The 21,835-nt window shown below is 42.8% G+C and overlaps 1 protein-coding gene across 1 annotated transcript in view; it reads left to right on the forward strand.

Moving 5' to 3' along the window:
• The window catches only part of PARD6G (par-6 family cell polarity regulator gamma), a 68,477-nt gene that overhangs the window by 1,649 nt on the left and 44,993 nt on the right, over positions 1-21,835 (forward strand). The window contains exon 2 of the mRNA XM_009324942.1: positions 12,890-13,112. Within this exon, the coding sequence (XP_009323217.1) occupies positions 12,890-13,112 (223 nt within the window). The remainder of the gene's footprint in view (positions 1-12,889; positions 13,113-21,835) is intronic.

The following is a 21,835-nucleotide window of genomic DNA, read 5'->3' on the forward strand; positions in this document are numbered from 1 at the left end:
GAGGCCTGCGGGAAGCTTCACCCTCCCGTGGCTGTTTTACCAGGTGTTACCTAGGGGTGCCGGCACCCGCCATAAGCCAGTCAGCTTTTGCACGCTTGTATTGTTGGGGAAGGAGTTGTGATCTGCAGGGCTGTCATGTGCGGAAACAGCTGTTTGCCGGAGCTCGGCTTCTTAAAATGATGGTATCAGTTGGCTGTGTCTATGGTTGGTCTTGCTGAGCTCTCTTCAAAGAGGCTCTGGTCGCTCTTGGCCGAACCAGCACATCAGAATCTTCCCTGCCGCCTCTGTGTGCAAAAATAAGTAGCGTTAAGCAGAGAAATGTCCCTGGAAGCCTGTGTTTTATATACATATAACAGAAAAGGCGTAGGCAATGCGTAAGTTGAAAAGAGTACGGAGTAACATTAGCGTGTCCTGGAATTGTGCATGGCCCTGGTCACCTGCTGAGATGGTATTGGAGGCGATGTCTTTGGGACTTGCCGCTCGGTGCTCCCCATTTTTGTCCCTTGCTGCTGTTAATATTTGCATTCAGATCAAACAACCTTGAGCAACACGTAGACCTGAGGATGGTCGGATGGCTTCAGTGGGAGAACTACTTTATGTCCAAGGGATTCTCCAATCATTTCTAAACGTGGCACCTTAAATTCAGGTTGAGGCCCTTATTTCCTAACCTTCTGTTGCCACTTCAAGGGGCTCAGCTGGCCTGGAAAGTTCCATCCTGCTTCGATTGCTGCAAAGTTTTGGTTCAGTTTGTACTGCTTCTAGGGTGTAACCCGCCCGCAGCATTCGTTGTGGCCCCCAAATGCTCCCAATCCTGTTTTCTAGTTACTGAGTTATACCCCATGCACTGTATGAGCTTCAAACTAAAACCTTGACCACAGATAAGAATTTTTTTTTTTACGTTAATCCCTTCTCTTCTACTTTAATATTGCCATAGCTTGAGTTTGTTCTATTAACAATTAAAAAGCAACCTTATAATGAACAGCTCATAGCCTCCTTTACAGCTGCAGGAATCCTGTAAGTGAATCCTACGTAGCTGTATAGACACAGAGTGATTTAGGGAGGTTGTAAGTGTACGAACGACTGCGGATTTCTGGAGCGAGGGAAAATAAACTTGTGTGGGTGGGAGGGGTTTAGTGGAGGTTTTCTGTAGCTCAGGGTCGTCACTGCTGATGGCCCAGAAGTTGCTTTAGAGAACTGTACTGCATTGGAGGGAAACTTAAAATAGAGGCTAAATTCAAAATATCCTGCTGAGGACCTATACCCAGTGGTGATCCATTAACGTGCAGCGTGGGTCAGTAGAGGCTGTGCTGTTGAATTTCCTGGTGCTGGCGGGGTTATACTGTTAGCGTGATTTGTGCGCAATAACATCTAGACTGTTTATGTAGCAGGCTGCTGCAGGTTGTTGGCAAACAGAGGTTGGTAGTGACCTTGCAAGATGGTTTTCTTTTGTCTGTAAAGCTCGTAGATTCCCTTTCATGGACTTACTCTTCAATGGTTAGAAGTAGATCCAGTGAAAAGCTCTGGCCAATGGTACCTGGCAAGGTACTGTATAAAGACCTTATACCTCTTGTTAAAACATGGTAGTCTTGTAGGGTCAGTTATGATGCTGCCTGTCTTGTCCCTGTGGATCACTGGGTTGTCCTGCTGCAATCATCTAGAGATACGGATTGTTTTTTTTTTTGATTGGGTGGACTATCTAAGGCTGGGGAAACACAAAGATTCAATAATGCTGCTTTTGGTAGCCGTATGTAGTCAGCTTTTTAAACATTTAGTTGCCTGTGTTTTGTAAGAACGAGGCCTGTCCGGACTTGCCTGAGAACTTGAAAGTTGAGTCTGAGAACTCATGATTTTGCAGCTATCGCCTGAGAGCGCAGGCTGCCAGGTGAGCGGAGGTGGGTGCCGCTCAGCCTCTGCGCCAGGGCATGCTGCTGGCAGGGGATCAAGGGATTCTTGGGTGGCTTTTCAAAAGCTGGGGAAGTGGCAGGCTGTGGGCAGGTGGAATCCCTTTTAGCGGAGGAGCCGGGTGTGAGAGAGCGCCGCTTTTACACAACGGCGTGGAATAGCTTTTCTCCTTCTCTGAAGATCGAGTTGGATGTGAAGGAGCTCTGGAAAAAATAGCTGTGGGGAGTTGGATGGGCGATAGTCTGCAAGCGTTGGGTTTTTGATATCCCTGCCTCTGTTATGATAACCAGGTGTTTCCTTCCTTAAGGATTAACCACCATCTAGCTGGTGTGTTGCATTAGTCACGATTCAGAAATGGCTCCCGTGAAAACTGACCAAGATTTTCCTGGATTTCCTGAGTTTCTTTCCTATTCTCCAAAAGAAAGTTCTTGAAAGTTGGTTTCTGCCCTTGATTATTGGAAGGGGAAAGTTTGTCAGATCTTTAGTACCATATTGGGTAAGACACTCCTCTGGCAATCCCCAAGTATCCTTAAGTTTTCAGATTCCTGATGTGTGTTGAGGATTATGTAAAAAAAAAAAAAGGGGGGGGGAGGAAGGGGGTGAGGGGGGAGTGCTTCTCTGGCATAGCATTTCCCATTGAAGCTGATGGTAAAACATTAATGCTTCAGCAATAAAGACAAGTGATTTTGGAGAATTAAAAAAAAAAAAAAGGGGGGGGGGGGCAGGAGGAGGGAGAAGGAGGGAGGGAGCATCTTGGTAGCTGAACTCACTCCAGTTTTTCAACATCCTTCTTCTGCTGAAGGGCCAAAAACTCCAAGTGGTATTTCTCTTTCCTTGTCCAGTAGACGTGTGAGCTTTGTGGACGATCGGATTTCAGCTGGTCTAAACCAGCCTGTACCTTCCCTGGACCTAGCCTGACCCATCACCCCTGCTGGGAACGTGGCCCAGCAGCATGCTTCAGCTCCTGATGCTTGTGTCCGTGGATATTTTAATGCCTTGTGACTACCCGCTGGGAACATTCGCAGTGATATGTTCTTTGGCTACGTGTCTTTGCAGAAGGATGAGATTTGTGGCGCTGTGTAATACCTTCTGGTGTACGTCAGGTCGGTTTTTCTCTGGGCAGCTGTAAGGTGCTGCAGAAGCCTCTCAAATCACAGTGTTGCAGCAAATACTGAAGAGGAAAACAGAGCTTCAGCCATCCGTGCACACCACACACACAGACATGGCAGTGATGGGAATTGCTATGGTCTTCTGCTTTAAGAAGTTGTCTTCCTTCAGGCTCCATGCTTCCTCCCTTCCTCTGTCTCCTCCCCTGAGAGCTGGCCTTATAATCAAAACACTTAAAAGCTTATTGCTAGATAGGAAAGCGGAAGGATAAAGAGAAACCTGCTTAGAAATTGGCACATGTCGTAGGAAAATATTAATTGAATTGTAATTACACCTTATCCCTCTACTCCTGTCTTTCACAACAGAATACATTAGAAGCTCAGTTCTTATCTAGGTGTTGTCTGTGTAGCTCAGGATTAATGTTTCAGCCCTTTTAGGCAGGCTCTGAAAACACATTATCTTGCTGGCTTAAAACAACTGTGTATTCTCATGTGTCTAGTACTCACTGGCTCCTTTTCCCTGTCGGGTGACAAGTGAAGTATCTGTCCCCTCCGAAGAAACTGCCTCTAATCTCTGAAAAAGGTTTCCAGATGACCCTTTCTCACTCTCTTCTCCCTTTTACCAAGAGCTCCAGCGCATGGGATGTGTGGGGCTTTTTTTGTTTGTTTTGTTAAGAATCCTTCTTGTGGCCACGAGATCCCAAACCTATTTTTCATTTTTCTCTCCTTAGCTTTACAGAGTGGTTGCAGGCCTCTTTCCCCATGAGTGTAAGTCTACAGAAGAACAAATACTTTTAAAATAGGAATTCCTACATTAATGGTGGGACTTCTCTTTACTTATAGCTCCATGTAGCAAATCTCTGGTCCTGCTCTGAGTGAAAAGAGATTCTTTTTTTTTCCTTGAATTGTATGTACAGCTTTTCAAATAGAAGGGTAGCTATCAGCCTAAGTGTGTATTTCTTTTCCAGTCACTTGGATATTCTGGAATAGTAGAGGTATAAGATTGCCTCAGGCCTTTAAATGGTAGCCCTTTGAATTTTTTGTGAAAGTGTGGGTTTTTTGCACTTTGAAACTGACAGTTTTATGTTTTTGGCTTAAAAGCAGCAGAAAAATATTTCACTACTGCTACTATATTATTTCCTGCAATCTGTATGTACAAGAATTCATTTTCATGTTTTCAAAAGTGGGTAAATGCACTTGTGGTTCCCTGAAAAATAGTCCTTTGGAAAAAAACCCTTTTTGTTGCTGAACAACAGGAACTTTTGATGATGGCTGAGGATTATAAAAACGCAGCTACCTGACTCAAGTGCTGACTGTGACATTTCTGCCTTATTAATAGTCATGTTTTCTTGCATTACAAACTGATTTACAAATTAACAGTAATGTGACTAACATCCTACTACTATAAACAAACCCATTAAGATAAATATATCCAGTTAACTATAACCATATTTTTTTCCTCTTCTCCCATCCTGTTTTGACTTTGTTCCAGTAAATGTTGGTATTCAGATGGATGCCGCAAATGGATTTTTAATAAATTTTCAGTCATATTTTGATGTATGCGGAGTATAGACGTGATACTGTTCTGGACCTTGAAGACAGAGAGCGTGTTTGGGATCAGCTGTGCTCTGTGCTCTTACGAAGTCGCTAGCAGATAAAATGATGTGTTTTGGTCTTGGGCGAGCGTAGAAGTCAGTGCTGCAGCAAGCCTGCCCAACTGCTAGATTGATGTAATATCCAAACAGCTTGTGGGTGGTTTGTCCTGCTCATGTGTCATCTCCTCTTCTTAGGAAGAGTGTACCTGTGCTTGTTACATTAAGATAGCTGTTTTAAACCTTTCACATCCTTTTTCCCCTTCCCTCCCCCTCCAAGAGTCGCTGGTACTGCTCAGACACCTTAGCAGTATTGCACGTCCACATGACTGTTTAGCTATTACAGTGTATGTACACACATTGTGTATTTGAAAGGTATAAAGTATAACATCGAGCAGTGTTATAACTGTAGCAATAGCGGTAAGAGCAAACTTGCTTTTACCAGTCCCCTGTAAAGAGATTTTAAAGGTCTGGTTCTTCTCTGTGTGGTGTTAACTAAGTGAGAGAGGTCTACAAATTGTGTTTTCCAGCCTTTTGTACTTTGATTTCACTCTAACCCTGAAGTCTTACAGGCTTTCTGAAGTCTTAAGAAATGTTTTCCATGTGTAGCACACTTCAAAATTGATCAAAAAGCATCACTCTTTATAAACCTACAGGATGTTAAAACAGACTTTAAGTCTGCTTTAAGTTTTTAAGCAGTACTTTAGATTCTTCCAAGTTAAGGTCATACTTGTCGTACCTAGAATAAAACTAAAATAAGTGCAGTGAAAAGCCCTGTAACCAGCTGATTTAACTTCTGGTTTTGAGCTTCAAAACATATTTGATTATATGCAAACCAAATGTGGCACGGACTCAGAAAACCGCAATGCTTCCCCCTCTCAAATGAAGACAGCATGCCACAGCAATAGCAACTTGAGACGGTCTGGATTGTTGCAAAATGTGTCAAGAGAAAGAGACTGTAAACGTTAATCTTTTAAGAAATCTTGCCCCTGTTCCTTTCCCTCCCAGTTTGCTGAGCTTCTGGCAGCAGGTATTGTATTTATTCTGATGTGCTAAAGAGCATCTAGTAAACTCCTGGTTCCTCTGTTATTACAAATCTTCGTTTTTCATAGTAGGATGCCTTTCTGAAGTGGTTGTACCTAACTTAAGGCTGCCTTTAAATGGTTAGGTGACTTGAGAGAAGGTGACCCCAGCGTAAGTTACGGTGCAGCAAGTTGAGCCACCACAGTTAGACCTGTGCATGCTTGCTGCCCTTCACAGATGAGAGGCCAAACTTTTCAGCTGAAAAGGCGTTGCACAGACAAGTCATTTTGCGATAGTTCTGTTCAGGTGACAGCTGCAATAAGCACCAGCACAGTGTAACTGTCTTCTCTGACCTATACTCTGGCACTATGTGAGCAGTAGTACCTGTAGGAGATACAGGGAAGGCTGGGACATGTGCTTTGAGCTACCTGGCTTCACAGAGCATGGGATGGAGGAGGATATGCTCTGGTGCTAGGGTTATAGTCTCAGGTCCTGCGTAACAAAAAAAAAAAGTCAAAATCTCGTTACTGAAAGACGGTAGTTCCTCTGACAGTGTTCCCAAAGTTACTAATCTGTTACAGGCTTGGGTGCTAGCTGTGCTAGCCGGATGGTTATCAGTAGCCCTACGATGCATTGACCAGAAGGGTAGGGCTGCTACCTTGTGTTTCAGCACCTCCTATACTCTCCTGTTCTTGATCCTGCCTCCAGGTTCCAACCTTTGCTTTCATAATCATTTTTAGCATAGTAACTTGGGCATTTCTGATCTGCTTAAAACTTCATCCGGCCACTCTGTCTTATGTGAGTAGTCTTCTGAATTTTAGTCTCGCCACACTGAAACAGTTCTAAAGGACACTGAACAATGGACCTTTAATTTGCCGAGGTGCTCTTTAAAGTTGAAAAGTTGTTTACAGCCAAGTCAGAAAGGAATGTCTCCCATGTGAGGTTAAAATACCTGTGGAGGCTCCGTCTGGCAGGCTGCAGGACTAGCCACCTCCAAGGAGTTCTTCAGGGATGCAATTAATAGTGCTTTCCTCAGTAGTCCCTTATCATTCCCTTTGTAAAAGACTTTGCGCACACTTAATCTGAGCTTTTAGTAACCAAGAAACACTCTTCCAAGGATTGCTTGCTTGCCCCTAATTACCTTTACAATGCAGGCCAGAAGTTAAAGATGAAATGTACCTTTGGAGACATTCCCTCCAAGTGAAGGCAGAATCTCCCAGTACAGAGGTAGTCCCATTCCCATTGGAAATTCCTGAAGTTAACTGAGGCAGAAATGTCTGGGGCAGGGTGTGGTGCACCAGCCCCAGGGCCACCTGGCCTGGGGCCATCCCTCCTGCTTCCGCCCTGCACAGCTGTTCCCGGTCCCCCATCAGGTCTGGCTAGGGGGGTGTGTGTGTGCATCAAATTACTTCTCTGCAGCTGTTGTCAGCCCTGGGCTCTTGGGGAAACCTCTGGCAGAAACTAAAAGGGTCTTAAATAAGTTTGCAACCAGCCAGAGCCCTTACTGGTTACAGGTGTCTTCTAACCATGCAGATATCTCTCTTAGTAAGTGTTCAGAAAATGGTTTGTTCTTGCTAGAGACCTGTACTAGTGCAGGGCTGCCGTTCTGCAGGAAGCTAGGCTTATGGGTTTGTCTGCTGTTGGCGGTGTGGACCAGATCTCCTGATTCAGTGGTCCTTTGTCCCTCTGGGTGGCAAGGTGCCAAATGTTCTTTCCCCCTTGTGCTGATGGTGACATGCCATGGATGTATGCATCCTGTGCTGTATTTGTGCTAAAGTTGTGTGGTGCTCGGGTGCGTGTGGTGCTCGGTTGAAAATACAGGATGAGCTTGGTCTACGTCCTTTGCAAACAGACTTTGGTTTGTTCCCAGAGATGTAGGGGACTGGAAGAAAAAAGGAAGAGATTTGCTTTTGGAAAGGTAGACCAACCACTTAAGGCAAAGATTATTTTAAAGGCTTTGCTGCAAACGACTGCTTCTTGAATGAGAACAGCACTGTGGGTTTAAATATCAAGACTTGATGCAGTGAAGAAGGCTGGCACTGTGTGCTGCCTGCAGGCAGTGCTGACTGAGAGAGATGGTAGGGAGAAAGCAGCTACGCAGGTGACCTGATACGAGAGGAGCTACTGGAGCAGGGGTGGTAAAGAAAGGGATGATGAGTTCAGAAGAACAGGCTGGGAAAATAGCTATGTTCACAAACTACCACCAGCTAAGAAATAGTTGGGTGGTAGTGAGGCAAAATAGTGTTTAGGAAAGCTAGGGAAAAGTACAGAGCAGCAGTCAAGGCAAAGTCCAGCTGTGCAGATAAGTAGCTGAATGGTGTCCATGGATTTAAGATATTGGGCAGAAAAGCTCTGGGTAATTCACGTATGGACATACGCAACTGCCTGGATGAAGGGTGGTACTGGACTTACAGGTGCTGGGGAAGGCAGTGTAATGGTCTTGTGCCCAATAATCATGAAAGAAAGTAGGTGAAGCAGGGAAAAGGGTAAGCTTAGCTTTAAGTTGCCCTTGAGCTGGCAGCTGAGCATCTGTGAAAAGATCAATAAGAGCTTGCATGGGAGGTGCGTCTCATGAACAGAAGTTGATCTGAGAGTGATGGGGACAGAGAAAGAAGCTGAATTTGTCTTCTGAGTAGATGCAGAAGAGAGAAAAGTGTTGTCATGGACTGAGCCTCGCAGACTGCTGGAGAAGGTTGGAGCGGTTGCAAAGGCTGTTCTTCAAATGAAAAGCAGAGACATGAAGCATTGTGCCCAAGAAGCATGAAAAAGAAGGGGAACCACTGGGTTTCTTTGGGGGGATAAACTATTCTAAGAATTGAAGATATTGAGCATGGCTGTATTTTTATGGGGGAGTGAAAAGGGAGAATACAAAGGAGAAGGGTAGGAGTATGGCACCATGCCAATCAGGAGAAAAGTTTGAGGGAGAAGGTAGTGAAATTGTATCTGTGATGGGGTTCCTACGAAGGGCAAATAGAAGAGAGACTGTCTTGCTCTTGTGACTGTCTCTTGGAAGAAATAGCAAGAGGTGAGCAGGGGACTGAGCAGAACACAAAATCCCACACTTCCCACCAGCTTGATCACTGGGATGGAGCAGAGCTGCTTTGGGACAGGCAGTTGAAGGGGGGAAGAGAGAGCTTGTTGCAGAGAACATCTGCTTGGTTGGTGGCATCTTGCCACTAGTGACAAGCGCTGTGAGACTGGCAGCAGAGCAAGAGAGTGCTGGGTGAGCTGGGGAAGACATGGCTGGGGGAGAAAGAGGGAGCAGAGAAACACAGACATGAATGTGACAGCAGAGCTCTGAAGTCCCAGATGAAGTCAGCCAGCACAAAACCATCTACATTCAGTCTTCCCTCCTCCTCTATCTTGGCCTCTGCTCCTTCTCACTGATAAAGCAGCCCTGATCAGGTCTTCCCCATTTTGAAAATCTCGCAGGTAAGCTGAAATTACAGTCTATGATGAAAGTGTTTGTTTTTCTTTCTGTTCCTGATACTTACTTCATGGGAGAAGTAGGTGGCTAACGTAATTCATGTTTATTGCTAAATGTTGCTCTTTGATATTTCTCATTACAATAGCCTGAACTCAAAGCCAGTGATAAACTAGAAGGATGGCACCTCATAAACATAGGGCTTCATTTTTGACCCTGTAAACTTTTTGAAACTTTAAATTTAAAGAAGTTGGTCTCTTTTGCCTGCAAATAACTCTTCCATTTAATTTCACAAAATAGTAGCCCTCCAAGTAAACAAATGTCAAAATCCTGCTCCCTCCTCTCCTCTGACCTCTGGTCGCCCCTAGCCAAAAAAAAAAAAAAAAGCAGTTGATTGCTCTTGGTCAGCCTGTGTAAGTTTTGGTCAGCTAGCTGTGACTTCCTTCTTTAACACAACTTTTATCAGAACACTTTGTTTTTTCTTTTTTTGATAATTTTTCTTGGCGTCTGTTTTTGCTCAGGGTTCCTGCTTGATGTATAGCATTTTGTTGGGTGCTTTTTGTCATCTAGCTGCAGACAGCAAGTATAGTGGCTGGCAGATACTTCGGAGGATCTTGGGACAGAGCTTATTCTTTGTGAAACAAATGTACAGTTCTTTCTCGGTTTTTTTTCAGTCATAATTAGCTCTGTCAGACTAAATTCTTTTGAGTACCCTTGGACCCTCCTGTCCTCTGACTTCTGCAATAGTAGATGTAGTATTTGCATTAGATAAATAGGTCAGAATCATTTACTTCATTATGGAAAACTAATCTGCTTGTTAAAACTGTTAGTTTATCAAACAGTGTAATACAGTATTGTTCTGGCAGAGACTGCTGGCAGACACCAGTCCTTGTGTCTCTTTCTGTGGAGGGATATACTAAAGATGAACTTTGTTTATAGCTTAGGAAAGCAGATAGTCATCTTGGCTATCTGTGCAAAGCCCTCAGAATTTGTAGTTTCTGGAAGATACGTGGTGGATGTTATCTTGAAATCCTGGCTGAATACAATGCAGAGCACCCAGTCTCCAAGCTGTGCGGTACTGCAAAACCTATTATTACTGCGATACTCTCTATCAGCCTCATTAGGGATGATGAATGAACGGTCACTGCTGAAGCATTTTTTTCCCCTCTTCTGAAAAAACCCGTTGACAATGGTTGCTGCCTGTGTATATGCACGGGGTGAGTTAATCAGCTAAACTACTACTACAGTAATACTAACCTTTAAACAACAAAACGTCATCTGCATTATCTGCTTAAATCTCTTTTGAAGAGACTCTTCCCTCCTCCTCCTCCTCTCTGCAGAATCACCTTCTAGCTCCCTTGCCTTAAAGGCCTGCGTCCTGCAAAAAAGCACAAGTGAAATCGCTTGCATTTGTTTGTCGTTGTCCCGTTCCTAGGCGAAGGAAGTTGTCTCTTGGGCTTTCCTGAGGCTGGACGTGTGAACGAGTTCACTCGACTGCACAGCGTTCGCATCAGACCTCAGCGCCCCAAGTCTGCCGCTGAATCCCTGTGGGTGGCCTGTTGCCCACATGTCACGCTCCACTGATACAATCGTGTCCAGCGTGCCCGCGGGGGTTAGGCTGGGAGGCCTGGCCCTTTCACCAGCTGTCCTCCTCTCATGTGGCAGCTTAAGCTGAACTTTGGGTCATACCAACGTGTAAATAACCATCCTTGCTTCTTTCCTCTCTCCTTTCCCATGTCGCTTTCCCGCTGAGTGCGATGCCCCAGCACGGGAGCTGTCTGTGCCTCGGCGCCTGTGTCAGGCCGAGCAGGACCATGCCGGGCAGGTGTCCGGGGGGTTGTGTAGGATGGGTGTTGTAGTGGCTGGGGAGAGACTGCACAGCATCCGCTTCCTTGCAAGTACCGTGCATGCTAATGGTCCTGAACAAGTTGTCTGTCCAGTAAACAAGTGGTTACTGAGATTGGCATCCAAATACCCTGGCCTGGCACTTTTTCGGCTAAAGGAATCCTTTGTTTCTGTTCAGGTGTGCAGGAGATGCAGCCCTAAGCAAAGCCTACAAAGATCTTGTTCCTGCCCCTTTAGTTTACCACGCAGATGTTAAACTTGTCACTTGAAGATGGTTGCTTCTTGTTTGAATCTAAGAAAAAGAAAACTTTAAGATACTTTTCAAATAAAAAGACTTAAGCTCTTTTTCAGTTCGAAATATGTCAACAGAAGTAAGTTGCCACTTGGATTTTTCTGGAGAGGAGCAGGGGGTGGAGGACAAAGGAGGACTGTTCTTCCTCCATTGGAACCAGCTGTGGTTTGTTCAGCTTTTGTGCATTTGGATGGGCACTCTGAATTGAAATCCAAACTGGAACTAGCAGTTAATATTACAAACAAGCAGCATAATTTGACTAAACAAGCTTTCAGATGATCACAACTAGGCTTTGATGCTGAAGAGTGGGATTTTCATAACTGCGGAAGTAATTTGAGAACATGCTTGCACCCAAGGCCAGTAGGGTTGTTTGGGTTTTTTTGCTTGAAGATGATTATGGTGATGATTCATACTTTTGTTAGTCTCAGCAAAAGAGTGGCTTGCATGTATAAGTTGATTTAACATCTGAGAATCTCTAAGCAAGTCATTCTCCATTTTGAGGACGAATTTATCTACAGAAAATTCTCAATATTTTTTTTTCTTCCTTTGTTTGCTTGTTAGTTTTGTTTTGTTTTTTTCCTTTGGTTTCTTGCTCTGGTATTGACTGACTTTGCAAATGAGAACTTCCATGAGATCCTAGTCACAGCCTTCCTTGTTCTTGGATTTGTGGATGTGGTTCCATGCTTTCAGGAGTGAGTTAGCATGATTTAGAGGTTCAGTTGGTGAACAGTAGTTTACTAGTACTATACTATATCTGAGTTGTAGAATTAAAAGTACCAGAAAGATTATTTAAGCTACTTAGTTTAACTAGATGCCTGTGTTTTCACTCTCTTCTTTTCCTTGGTTAGAGAATCTATTTTTTTTCCTCCTATTCTTAATAGCATATTTGGTTTCTAATATCAGAAATAAGGTCCATTGAAATATTTTCCTCAATCACTTTCTGACTTATTTTAAATAACTTCATTGATTTATAACATTTTCAATTGTCTTGTGCCAAATGACACCCTCTTTTTTTTTTTCTTCTTCTTTTTAACAACCACTTACTGGTCTGTAAAGCTTCAAAAATAAAAAACAGTGGAGTGACAGAAAAATTAAACCCATGAAAACTAACTTAGAGTAAGAACTTTCCTCCTCCTGTATGGATACCAGGAAATTCAGGGGGCATGTAGAGTGAGTGTATTTCCTAATAACAAGCTGTGTGCTCACATACCACACTTCTTTAAAGGTCTTGTGGTTGGGATCCCAGTGGTATTGATGGGAAACGTGCAAAGAATTTTTATAAGGTTGGTTGAATAGCTGAGTAACTTCTTTTGAAAGCAGTAGAGTGAACACTTCTGCTTCAGAGAAGAATGGTTCTGTGGATGCCTGAGATGATGATAATGAATGATGGAGCTTCAAAGTTAAATCCTACCAATGCAATTATCCTCTAGAGGATTTAATGAAAACTTAATATTTAAAAAATACACTTTCTTTTAAGGTGGTGAACTTGAGCATATCTATTGTCAAGCAGGGTGGTGTCTTGGTAGCCATGGTTATATTCTAATGTGAGGGCCTAAGAGGTCATTTGTAGACTTGAAAGCGCCGATATGTGACTATATTCATCATAGAAAGAGAGAGGTGATGTATACCATGTTCAAATGCCAAGCTAGAGCATTGGGCTGTGGTGACATTTGACAGCAAACACTCTGTTTGTTTTCTCTTGCAGTTTGGGGCAGAGTTCAGAAGGTTCTCCCTGGATCGCTACAAGCCAGGAAAGTTTGAAGACTTCTACAAACTAATTCTTCACATTCATCACATAGCCAACCTGGAAGTGATGATTGGATATGCTGATGTGCATGGAGACCTTCTCCCTATCAATAATGATGACAACTTCTTCAAGGCTGTTTCAAGTGCTCATCCTCTGCTCAGGGTTTTTATACAAAGACAAGGTAAGATGCAGTTTCATTTTGGTGCCTCAAAGTGTGCTGGGGCAAGGTGAAGAGTGGATTTGTGGCCCCCATTTAAAGGCTGAAATGATATAAGAGGGACCTAGGAGCCCTCTCACTCCTCCTCTCAGGCAATTCATTACAACTTGCAGGAATGGCATGACTTCAGGGCAGGTAGAGGGACTGCATTGCTGCCTGTAAGGTGTTTGAAGGATAACATGCTGAGAATCACCAAGAGCCCCTTCTTTTCTGAGGAAGGTATACCTTGTGCTGCTGGTACTGTGTCATCGCTTGAGCATGCCAGCTGCACCGCTCCACTTATTTGAGGGAGCTGTGAGGAGGGAGGGAGTCCTAGTGGTGTACTGCTACTTCACATTTAGAAATCCTACCTATCCATCTTGATAGTCAGTGTCATACCCAAATGATTCATGCCTGTGTAGTGTGTGAATGCTCACAGATACGTAGTTATTAAAAAAAAAAAAAAAGTTGTCACAAATGAGGTCTTGTTTGACTGTGTTGACCTGGCAGACAGACAAATGATGATTCTACTCTCTGTCCTTACACTAAAGAGTAGTGAATCTTCCCATTTTGAATCATCAAGCAAACCTTGGGCAGAATTGCCCAAATGTTAAGATGACATCAGGTTTAAGTGGCTCTGTGTTGTTCTTGTCAAGCTTTTATTGCAGATATCTGAAACCTTCTCCTTAAAGACCATGTTTGGCAGCTGCTTCAGATGAGGATTATTTTTTATAAGAAGGTGTCTTCCTTACAGAGCTCTGTAAATCCCAGGGGAACCTGACACTGTGTTAACACTACCTCCATGTTTTTTTCAGTCATGTAGTGATTCATAGCACAGGGCTTTTGGAATTAAAACCTTGTCAGAAATGAGACTTGATCTGAGACTTTGAGCAGTCATGTAGCTTTTCTGGCCTGGACTCTCTGCTGTGTGGCTGTTTGTACTGATAAGGATTTAGCAGGAGGCTCCAGCCTGCTCATTGGTATGAGCTGGTATAGTGTGTGGTTTGATTCGGTGTCGTCAGATACATCCAGGGCTGTGTGGCCCTCCCCATTCAGAGCATGTTGTCCGCTGCGTTCTTTTAGATGGGAATAAGTGCTCAAGGAGGCAATGGAGAAGAGGGTCTACAGCAGTTTGTTTTGTTTGTGTGTCTGTCAGATGAGTGGAAATGTCTGTGGGAGAGGACTTGGATGGCTAGCTCTCCCTTCTTGTGCAGAAAATGCAAAGGTGGATGACAAGTCCTATTAAGTCTCCTTCCTGCAATGCCTGTTAGGGCTTGTGAATGTTCATGGTGGGTAAGGTCATGAGAAATTGCTTGCATGACTTTGTCATGCCTGCATCAGTTCGAGTTTATTCATGTCTCTGGATCAATCCTGTTCAAAATGCAGCTGTCCTTGCCCTGCTTGGAAAGACTGCTGAAGCCACTGAGTATCCCTAACTCTGCGTTGGGAGGGGGGTTGCCACCGAAACGCTGATCACAGAAGTAGGCAAATGAAAGAAAACTGTTGACTATATGTGGAAAAAATGCTCCCTCCTCTTCTTCAGTAGGAGAAGTATGCTAGTTGTGGAGGTTTATAACTTATAACCTTAATGGAAAAGTGCAGTATTTCCTTTTTAAACAGCTTTTCTTTTGCCTGTTGCTCAGTGGAAAGAATCATGCTGACAAGTAAGGAAGCTCATACAAGAGGGAAGACAGATTCATGCCTCCTCACATGTGGCAAAGCCTGAAAGCTTTCCCAACACACATTCTCCTGCGCTCCCTCTATAAAGCTGAAGGGAACAGTAAATTCTGGCCTGTCCCTTTGATTAATGGCACCTTTAATAAGGGAATCCTGGGGGTTAACATTTGAGATTCATGCTTGTGGATGTTCCCAAACAATTGTGTCCATTTCCTTTTCTGAGAAGAAGCCTTTAGAAATTGTTCCCTTCAACAATAATAGGAGTCACTGAAATCTTGTTTGTCTCTTCCTCCTTTGTTCCATCATACCCCTGCTGTTTTCCCTGTCTTCAGACTGGGCTGATGACACAATGCTGATCCTTCTGCTGGAGATCTGCACTAGAGAACAAGGTGACTAGCACCAAGAAATCATTGTGCCATCCAGGGGAGTGTTATGTGCCTGCAGTGCTTCAGCTCACACCCTAAACTCTGACTTCAGAAGCAGGAAACTAAGCTGACAGTGATGCTAGTAAAATACGAGGCCAGTCCTCTTCTGTGACTTTGAAGGAGACTGCAGAGCATGGGCTCTCTAGCCTGTTGGGTCAGGGATCACTGCCCTTCAGTGGGAGAAGTCCTGGGAGGTGGCTGCCAAAGGTTGTTCTCACAGTGTTGTAGAGTAGGGATGGTTTGAGAGAACTGGGCAGAAGTATGCAGGCATGGAAGGACTGAATAGTTGAAGTTCAGGTCTTTTTCTAGCAGAGCAAACTGTTTATCAACTGCATGATTAGTCATCTGTTTTTCCAGTTTATAGCTGGGTTATCCTTTCTCTTTGTCAAGTGAATTAATTATACAATCGTGTTAAAACAGCTTAACTATTTGTTTCCAGAGTGGCAAAATAGGTAACTTACTCTTTGCACAATAATCAAGCAACGATTTGCTAGTTTTCTTTTTTTGTTTCCCTAGTTGTTTTTTATCTGAGCTTAGTCTTGCGCTTTTTAAATTCAAAAGCGCTTCCCTCACTTGTCCCCAGAGGCAAGCCACGTGCACGCTGCTTGGACTCTTACCTGGACACCAACCTGGCATGTATGGGATGGCTGTTTTATTCCACTTCCTCCTTTTTGTTTGTCTCCTGAGCCCAAAATTTTTCAGGATCACAGTAGCTGTTCCCTCCCCAGGCAGGGGATGTCACTTCTTATTAGCCAGCCTTTTTACTAAGGACCGGAATTGCCATTCCCAGTGTGCTTGCAACAATACTGTTCATACTTTTTGGGGTATTGAAGGCTCTGGGACGTTTGCAGATTATGTTTGAGTAAACTCAGCTATGACAAGTTTTTATAGCTCGTATTGATCCATCTGCTGAAAGTATGTGGTGCTCTTCTCTTCTCTTTGGTTTTTTTTTTTTTCTTCCCAATACCAAATTACAGTGCAGACAAAAATCCTAATTAGAGAGCCAGGCTATAAAAAGAAAAGGCGGTTTTCCTTTGACTTGCTTTCCCAGGCTGCAAGTATGGGTCATGTCCTGTGTGTAAACTGATGTGGCTCTTTTGACTTCATTAGCACAGTAGTGATTTATATCAGCTGATGCTTTGAGCCCAAGAATTTATTCACTCGGCTGTAACTGATATCAGACATCTCCAGAACTCTCTATGGAAGGTGCCTGCTGTTGGGGAAGGGACCAATGTCCCAAAGACCTTAAAACAATGCAAGGAATCATGGATATGTTTGACTTGCTTTGTAATAACCGAACTCTTGTACTCTAGCCAAGACCTGCATGAAGGAAGAGCTTATCCGATGATGCAGTTGGTCATCATTTTTTCAAGACTTCGTTTGTTCTTTGTCTGATTTAAACTACAGCGTTTGAGACAGTCTTTTGAATACTGCAAAAATATTTAAGTGTAAGCTATGAATTCAAGCAGAAACAAAGAATAGAAAAACTGAAAGGAGTTAATACTACATACTGTGAATGCGTTACATTTTTCCTTGTACAATTAAATGGAATGATGTTATTATCAAATCTTGCTTTAATGCCTGTCTTCCAGAGGCAGAGTATGTGTTCAAACCAGGCTGTATTGCAGGCTCTTAAATAGAAAGGAATAAATAGCAGAATTATGATGACTTCTTCATTGTAAACCTGCCTGAAATGATTCCTTGAACTTTGCAAGTGGGGCATAAGGATGTAAGCGGAGGGCTGCCAGGTAACAGAGATTACAAGATTTCTCCTCTTTTGCTTGGGCTACCTACTGTGGTGTGTTTAACCTCGGAAACTCAGGGAAGTGTTGCAAAATGAGCATGCTGATCGCCCTGTAAGTACTCTGTACAGTACTTTTTTCCAAGGAAAAGAAGTAGATCCAGGACCAAGATGCTGAAGTGCAGCAAGCATAGTGAATGGAGTGGTATTTGGCTCTAATTCTAACTGAGCACACCACTGTAAATCCAGACTAACGATTCTGATTCTGGGCTGATGACCAGACCTTTACTTACTACCACTCTTTAGGGTTCATAGAGTAATGGGCAGTAACAGAAAATCTGCTGTAGCTCAAGTAGCAAAGGAGATGAGAGAGGTGGTGAGCAGCCTGTCAGGCCTAATCTTGATCCCAGACTGAGGTCAAATGAACTATTCTTCTGGGAAGCCTTTTTATTTTGTCCCCATCACAACTGGAGGTGTGTCCTGATGGTGGTTTGAGGTTTTGGACCTCTGCTTGCTTTGCCTGAGTTTCAGCAAGTGGCTTTGTTCCTATAAATCCATAGTGTTGATGAAAATGTATCCCTCAGCAGAATAATTCTCAAGGAAAACTTGAAGGAGTTGGGGTTTGGAGAAATAACAGACTTACTTAAATACTCAGGCAGTCTTGACAAGACATACAGCGTGTCAGTAGGGACTGTGTTTGTGCATGTGGCTGTTGCATGAGTACAGCTGCTGTTCCTGTGAATCAGCAGGTGTATTGCTATTGCTCTTAAGCGACTTCCATAAAAATAACAGTAAATTAATGAATGTGGGGGCACTTTGTCAATCCTAAAGCAGATTCCAGATCAAATTCACAATCTTTCCATCAATAAAATTAATTTTAAAGCTTTCTAAAGGTTTAAATGGCTTCATGGTAAGTGTCCTACAAGTAGGAGACAGGTGAAATGCTGGAGTGTCAGATGCTGGATCTGTATTTCAGCGTATCTTTGTCAAATATTACACTTCTTGCAGGAACGTTAAAGGTGAAAAACCTGAAGAAGCTGAAGAGCATTCTAACAGCAAATAACCCTAAAACACTCTCTACAGCTAACTGGAACAGGGCCTTACATATTTGTGGCATTTGCTAAATTATTGAACTGCAACTGTTAATTGAGGTGGCCTGAAGTTGGAGAAGGCTGAGGTTTTCTGATACCTGTAATTGTCTTGTATTTTGTGGTCTGGAAAACTGATAGTGTGTAAAAAGCCATTAAGTGCCATCTTCAGAAACTTGCTTCTTTTCTTTTGTAGTTATATTTTAATAGTCCATTACTTTAATGATAAACCAGTACTGAACACCAGTTGTTGCTGTTCTTCTTGAGTAATTAGAGCTGCTGTCTACCGTCAGTTCTTACTTAAAGCTTGATCCAAAATCAACAGGGAAAAAATGTGCATTTACCTCGTTGGGTTTTGGATTTGGCTTGTTTTAATTCACATTAAATTAAAGATTCGAAGATGCTGTTTTTCTTTAACTGCATGCAGCGACTAATGTATTTAAACTGCTGTGCCATGCAACATATTTCTGTATATTCAGAAGCAGTTCATAACTCTGCAGTTTGTTATTTACCTGGCAAAGTTCTGTTCTGCTCAAAGTACCAACATCTGTGCTTAGCTTTCTTGTATTATAAAATCATAGCAATCGCACTGAGTTTTAAAATAAAAATGTGCTAATGGGAATCATGCCCAGGTCTGACTGAAAAACCAATGGTGGGTTGTTTTATTGTCTTTCATACTCCAAGCAGATAATCCCCAGGAATGGTGGTTGGCTGTCTAACCACATGTGTTAAACACAAAAACTGGCTTTGAGGCAGCAACTAAAATGAAACCTATTTCCAGCTACCTAGGAACTTTAACTCTCTGCTCAGCCTTCTAGAGTAGGTACAGTTGGAAAAGTTTGAATTGAAGTCTTTCACATTTTCCTTTTGGTTCCTCAGTAACCTTCCTGTTTATTTTATAGGTCAGTCATTGACTTCACCTTCTCAAAATGTTGTATTTCCGAACAAGAACAATGTGATTTTACTGCTCTTGTTAAAGGCATCTGGTATATTAAATAATAAAGCGGGTTGCAGCATGTGTTGAGGGGAAAATACGGAACTGCTTCTGGTTTTGCTCTTCGTTGAGCTGTGTAGATTTTCACGATGGTCTTACATGAGTCTGAGAGAATAAGATAAGGGTGCAGAGAAGGTGACTTGAGGTCTTCCGTTTATCTGCTCCTGTATGGGCGGGGGGAGAAGAAACTCTTCTGACACTTGGTGTAGCTCATAGGTGCTCTGGAGGATGTGGTTCTACTGTTGATCAGACTGTCCCAGGGCTGCTAACCTGTCTCCTCTGCCCTGGCACTTGGTGTGACCCAGGGGCTGAGCTCTCTGAGCCAGCTCTTTGGCAGAAAACTAGTTGTTTGAGTGAGGAGCTAGCATGGGATGGGCAGGACCACAGCAGATTTAAAGTGACTTAACACTGCCATGAAGCCTCTGCTTCCTGAGAGGAAGAACTTGTCTGCTTGTAGCCTTTGGAGATGTGCAACACCACTGTATTTGGAAAGAAGGCAAAGCATCTTGTGTTAGCTTTGACGAGATTAGGGGATGGTGGTAGATTTCATGCCAGTATAATAGGAATTGCTGCTAGGCTTAAATTAAATCCTTTCATGATTTTCCTCAGAAACATCTCTGGTTTTGAGCTGGAGGGGTCTCTGAATGCTTGTCAAGCCAAGTAATCTTTGTCCCACTCAAGTCCTTTGATATCTGAAGATAAGTAAAATGCAGCTGTTTGTTCCAGTGAAGTCTGGCAACAAATTACTGTAACTTCTCTGCTCCATCTTTCATGTGCAAATGATGAGACTGGGTAATCATTATCTTTCAACTGCTTTATTAAGCATCTTTAAAAACATTATGTTTTATCTGGCTTGTCAGACAAACACAAAACAGCCTTGGATTCTGTTGCTGGCATGGTTAGTGATACCTGGTGGCTGAGCAGAGCCAGCACGAGGCTGCTTCTCCCCTTCTCCTTGAAAACTCCATTTTTAGAGTATGAGGATATTTGATTTTGATCACTGGTTACTTTAATTGCAGCCAGAACACCTGGTAAGCAAGAATTTCAGTGAAAGGAGGGGAGAGCGTGTGGAAATAGCATAGCCTACAGATAGGCTTTGTAGAGTCAGTCGATAACTGGTGGTGGGAACTGTTGCAGAAATATGTGCTGCGTAAATATTAGTAGTTGTAGTATACAGTAAGCATGGAACAGAAGCTTGGCAAAAATGCTGCTGCTGTTCTGTCATTGCAACAAACGTTTGCTGCCACTTCTGTGTTAAAGCTACATGGGATTTGGTTTCAGTTTCAAAGTTTAATAACTTAAAAACACATAATTAAGTATATTAATAATAAAAATAGACTTTAACAGTTGATGCTTCATAAAAGTTGCATCAAGCTGGTACCAGCACCACACGTTCTGCTGAATTTAGACTAAAGAGATTTGTTTACAGTGGAAACTCATGCAGCCTTTTAATAGGAACCTCTACTCAACTCCATGCTTCGCTTTAGCTGGTATCACACATAAGAACGAGCAAATAACCACTCTTTTTTGTCCCTCCAAACTCCTGTTTGTGGCCTTACAGTTGCAGATTGCAGCTCTGATAGTACTTAAAAAGCAAAATAGAAGAACTCCCCAATTATGTCTACTTAAAGATAGTCTCAAGTAAAACTATTTCTTGTTTTCTTCCTTGGTCTGACCCTTTTTATTTAATATAGTGAAGCCGCTCTAACAGGTGGCTTGACCGTATAAAAACAGTGGTGAGGAAGACTTTGTCAAATGATCCACCTCTGTTAAAGTCCCTATGAGGGAATTTTCCACTATTTATCTTTCCTTACCTTAGTAGTCAAAACAAGAGATTCTGTTTCCTGCTCATGGCTCAGGTTTTTTCCTGTTGTGCCTAGCTGTCATTTCCGTTCTGTAAGTGATGAAAACAAGTACAATATGCAGATAATAATGAAATGCACTTGACAGTCTCTTCTTTGACCCCGAATTTTACCTGAAGAGACCTCACAAGCTCAAAGTAGCTTTCATGTAGTGAGGGGAGGGTAGATAGCACAATGCAAATACAAATATTAACTCAAGATTCAGGCCTTCAGGAATAGGCTTTCTGCTAAATTTCTAAGTACTCTAAACTTCTTAAGTACACGAAAGAGCTTGTGACCGCTTAATCGGTAGACTCTTGCACTGAAAGCAAGCATGCAGTGAAGGTTGTTTCTGCTAGGTGTTTGAGTAGGCATTGAAAAATTAACTCGAAATATAACTCAACAAATATAACTAACTCAAACCATTTTTCTTAAGTGACTGAAAGCTCCTCTTTTGTCTTCAGACTGCCTGTGTTGTTGGGATTGCGTGCTCCAAATATGTCTGCATTAATACTGCTTAAGAACTCTGGATATTTTTCTACTCCAAGAGAGAAAGTGGTTTGGGGGAGGTTGAAAGAACTCTTTCTTGAACCTGCCCCTGATGATGATCTACTCGAATCTTATTTTTTCCTTTGCGCTATGTTTAGAGTAGCAAAGAATCCTGTGGGAATATTAAGGAAACTATTAACCTAGAAAACTTCACTGTTGTTCTTGCTCTTCAGTCCCCTGCCATATGGTGACATTGAATAACCTCTAAAAACTTCATGTGAACAACTTCCACATCACTCATCTCCCCCCCCCTCTTAATTTTCTTGTATTTTTTCTATTCTGCTTCTTTCTCCCATGTATTGCTTTTTCTTCCTTCCAGCTCTCAGCTTTCTACTCCTTGCCTTAGTTTTTTAATTGCTCTGCAAGGCTGTCGCTCACTGGGCAGGAGAGTGT

Source organism: Pygoscelis adeliae, unplaced genomic scaffold (genome assembly GCF_000699105.1).
Source record: "Pygoscelis adeliae isolate BGI_AS28 unplaced genomic scaffold, ASM69910v1 Scaffold135, whole genome shotgun sequence".
Taxonomy (NCBI): Eukaryota; Metazoa; Chordata; class Aves; order Sphenisciformes; family Spheniscidae; genus Pygoscelis; species Pygoscelis adeliae.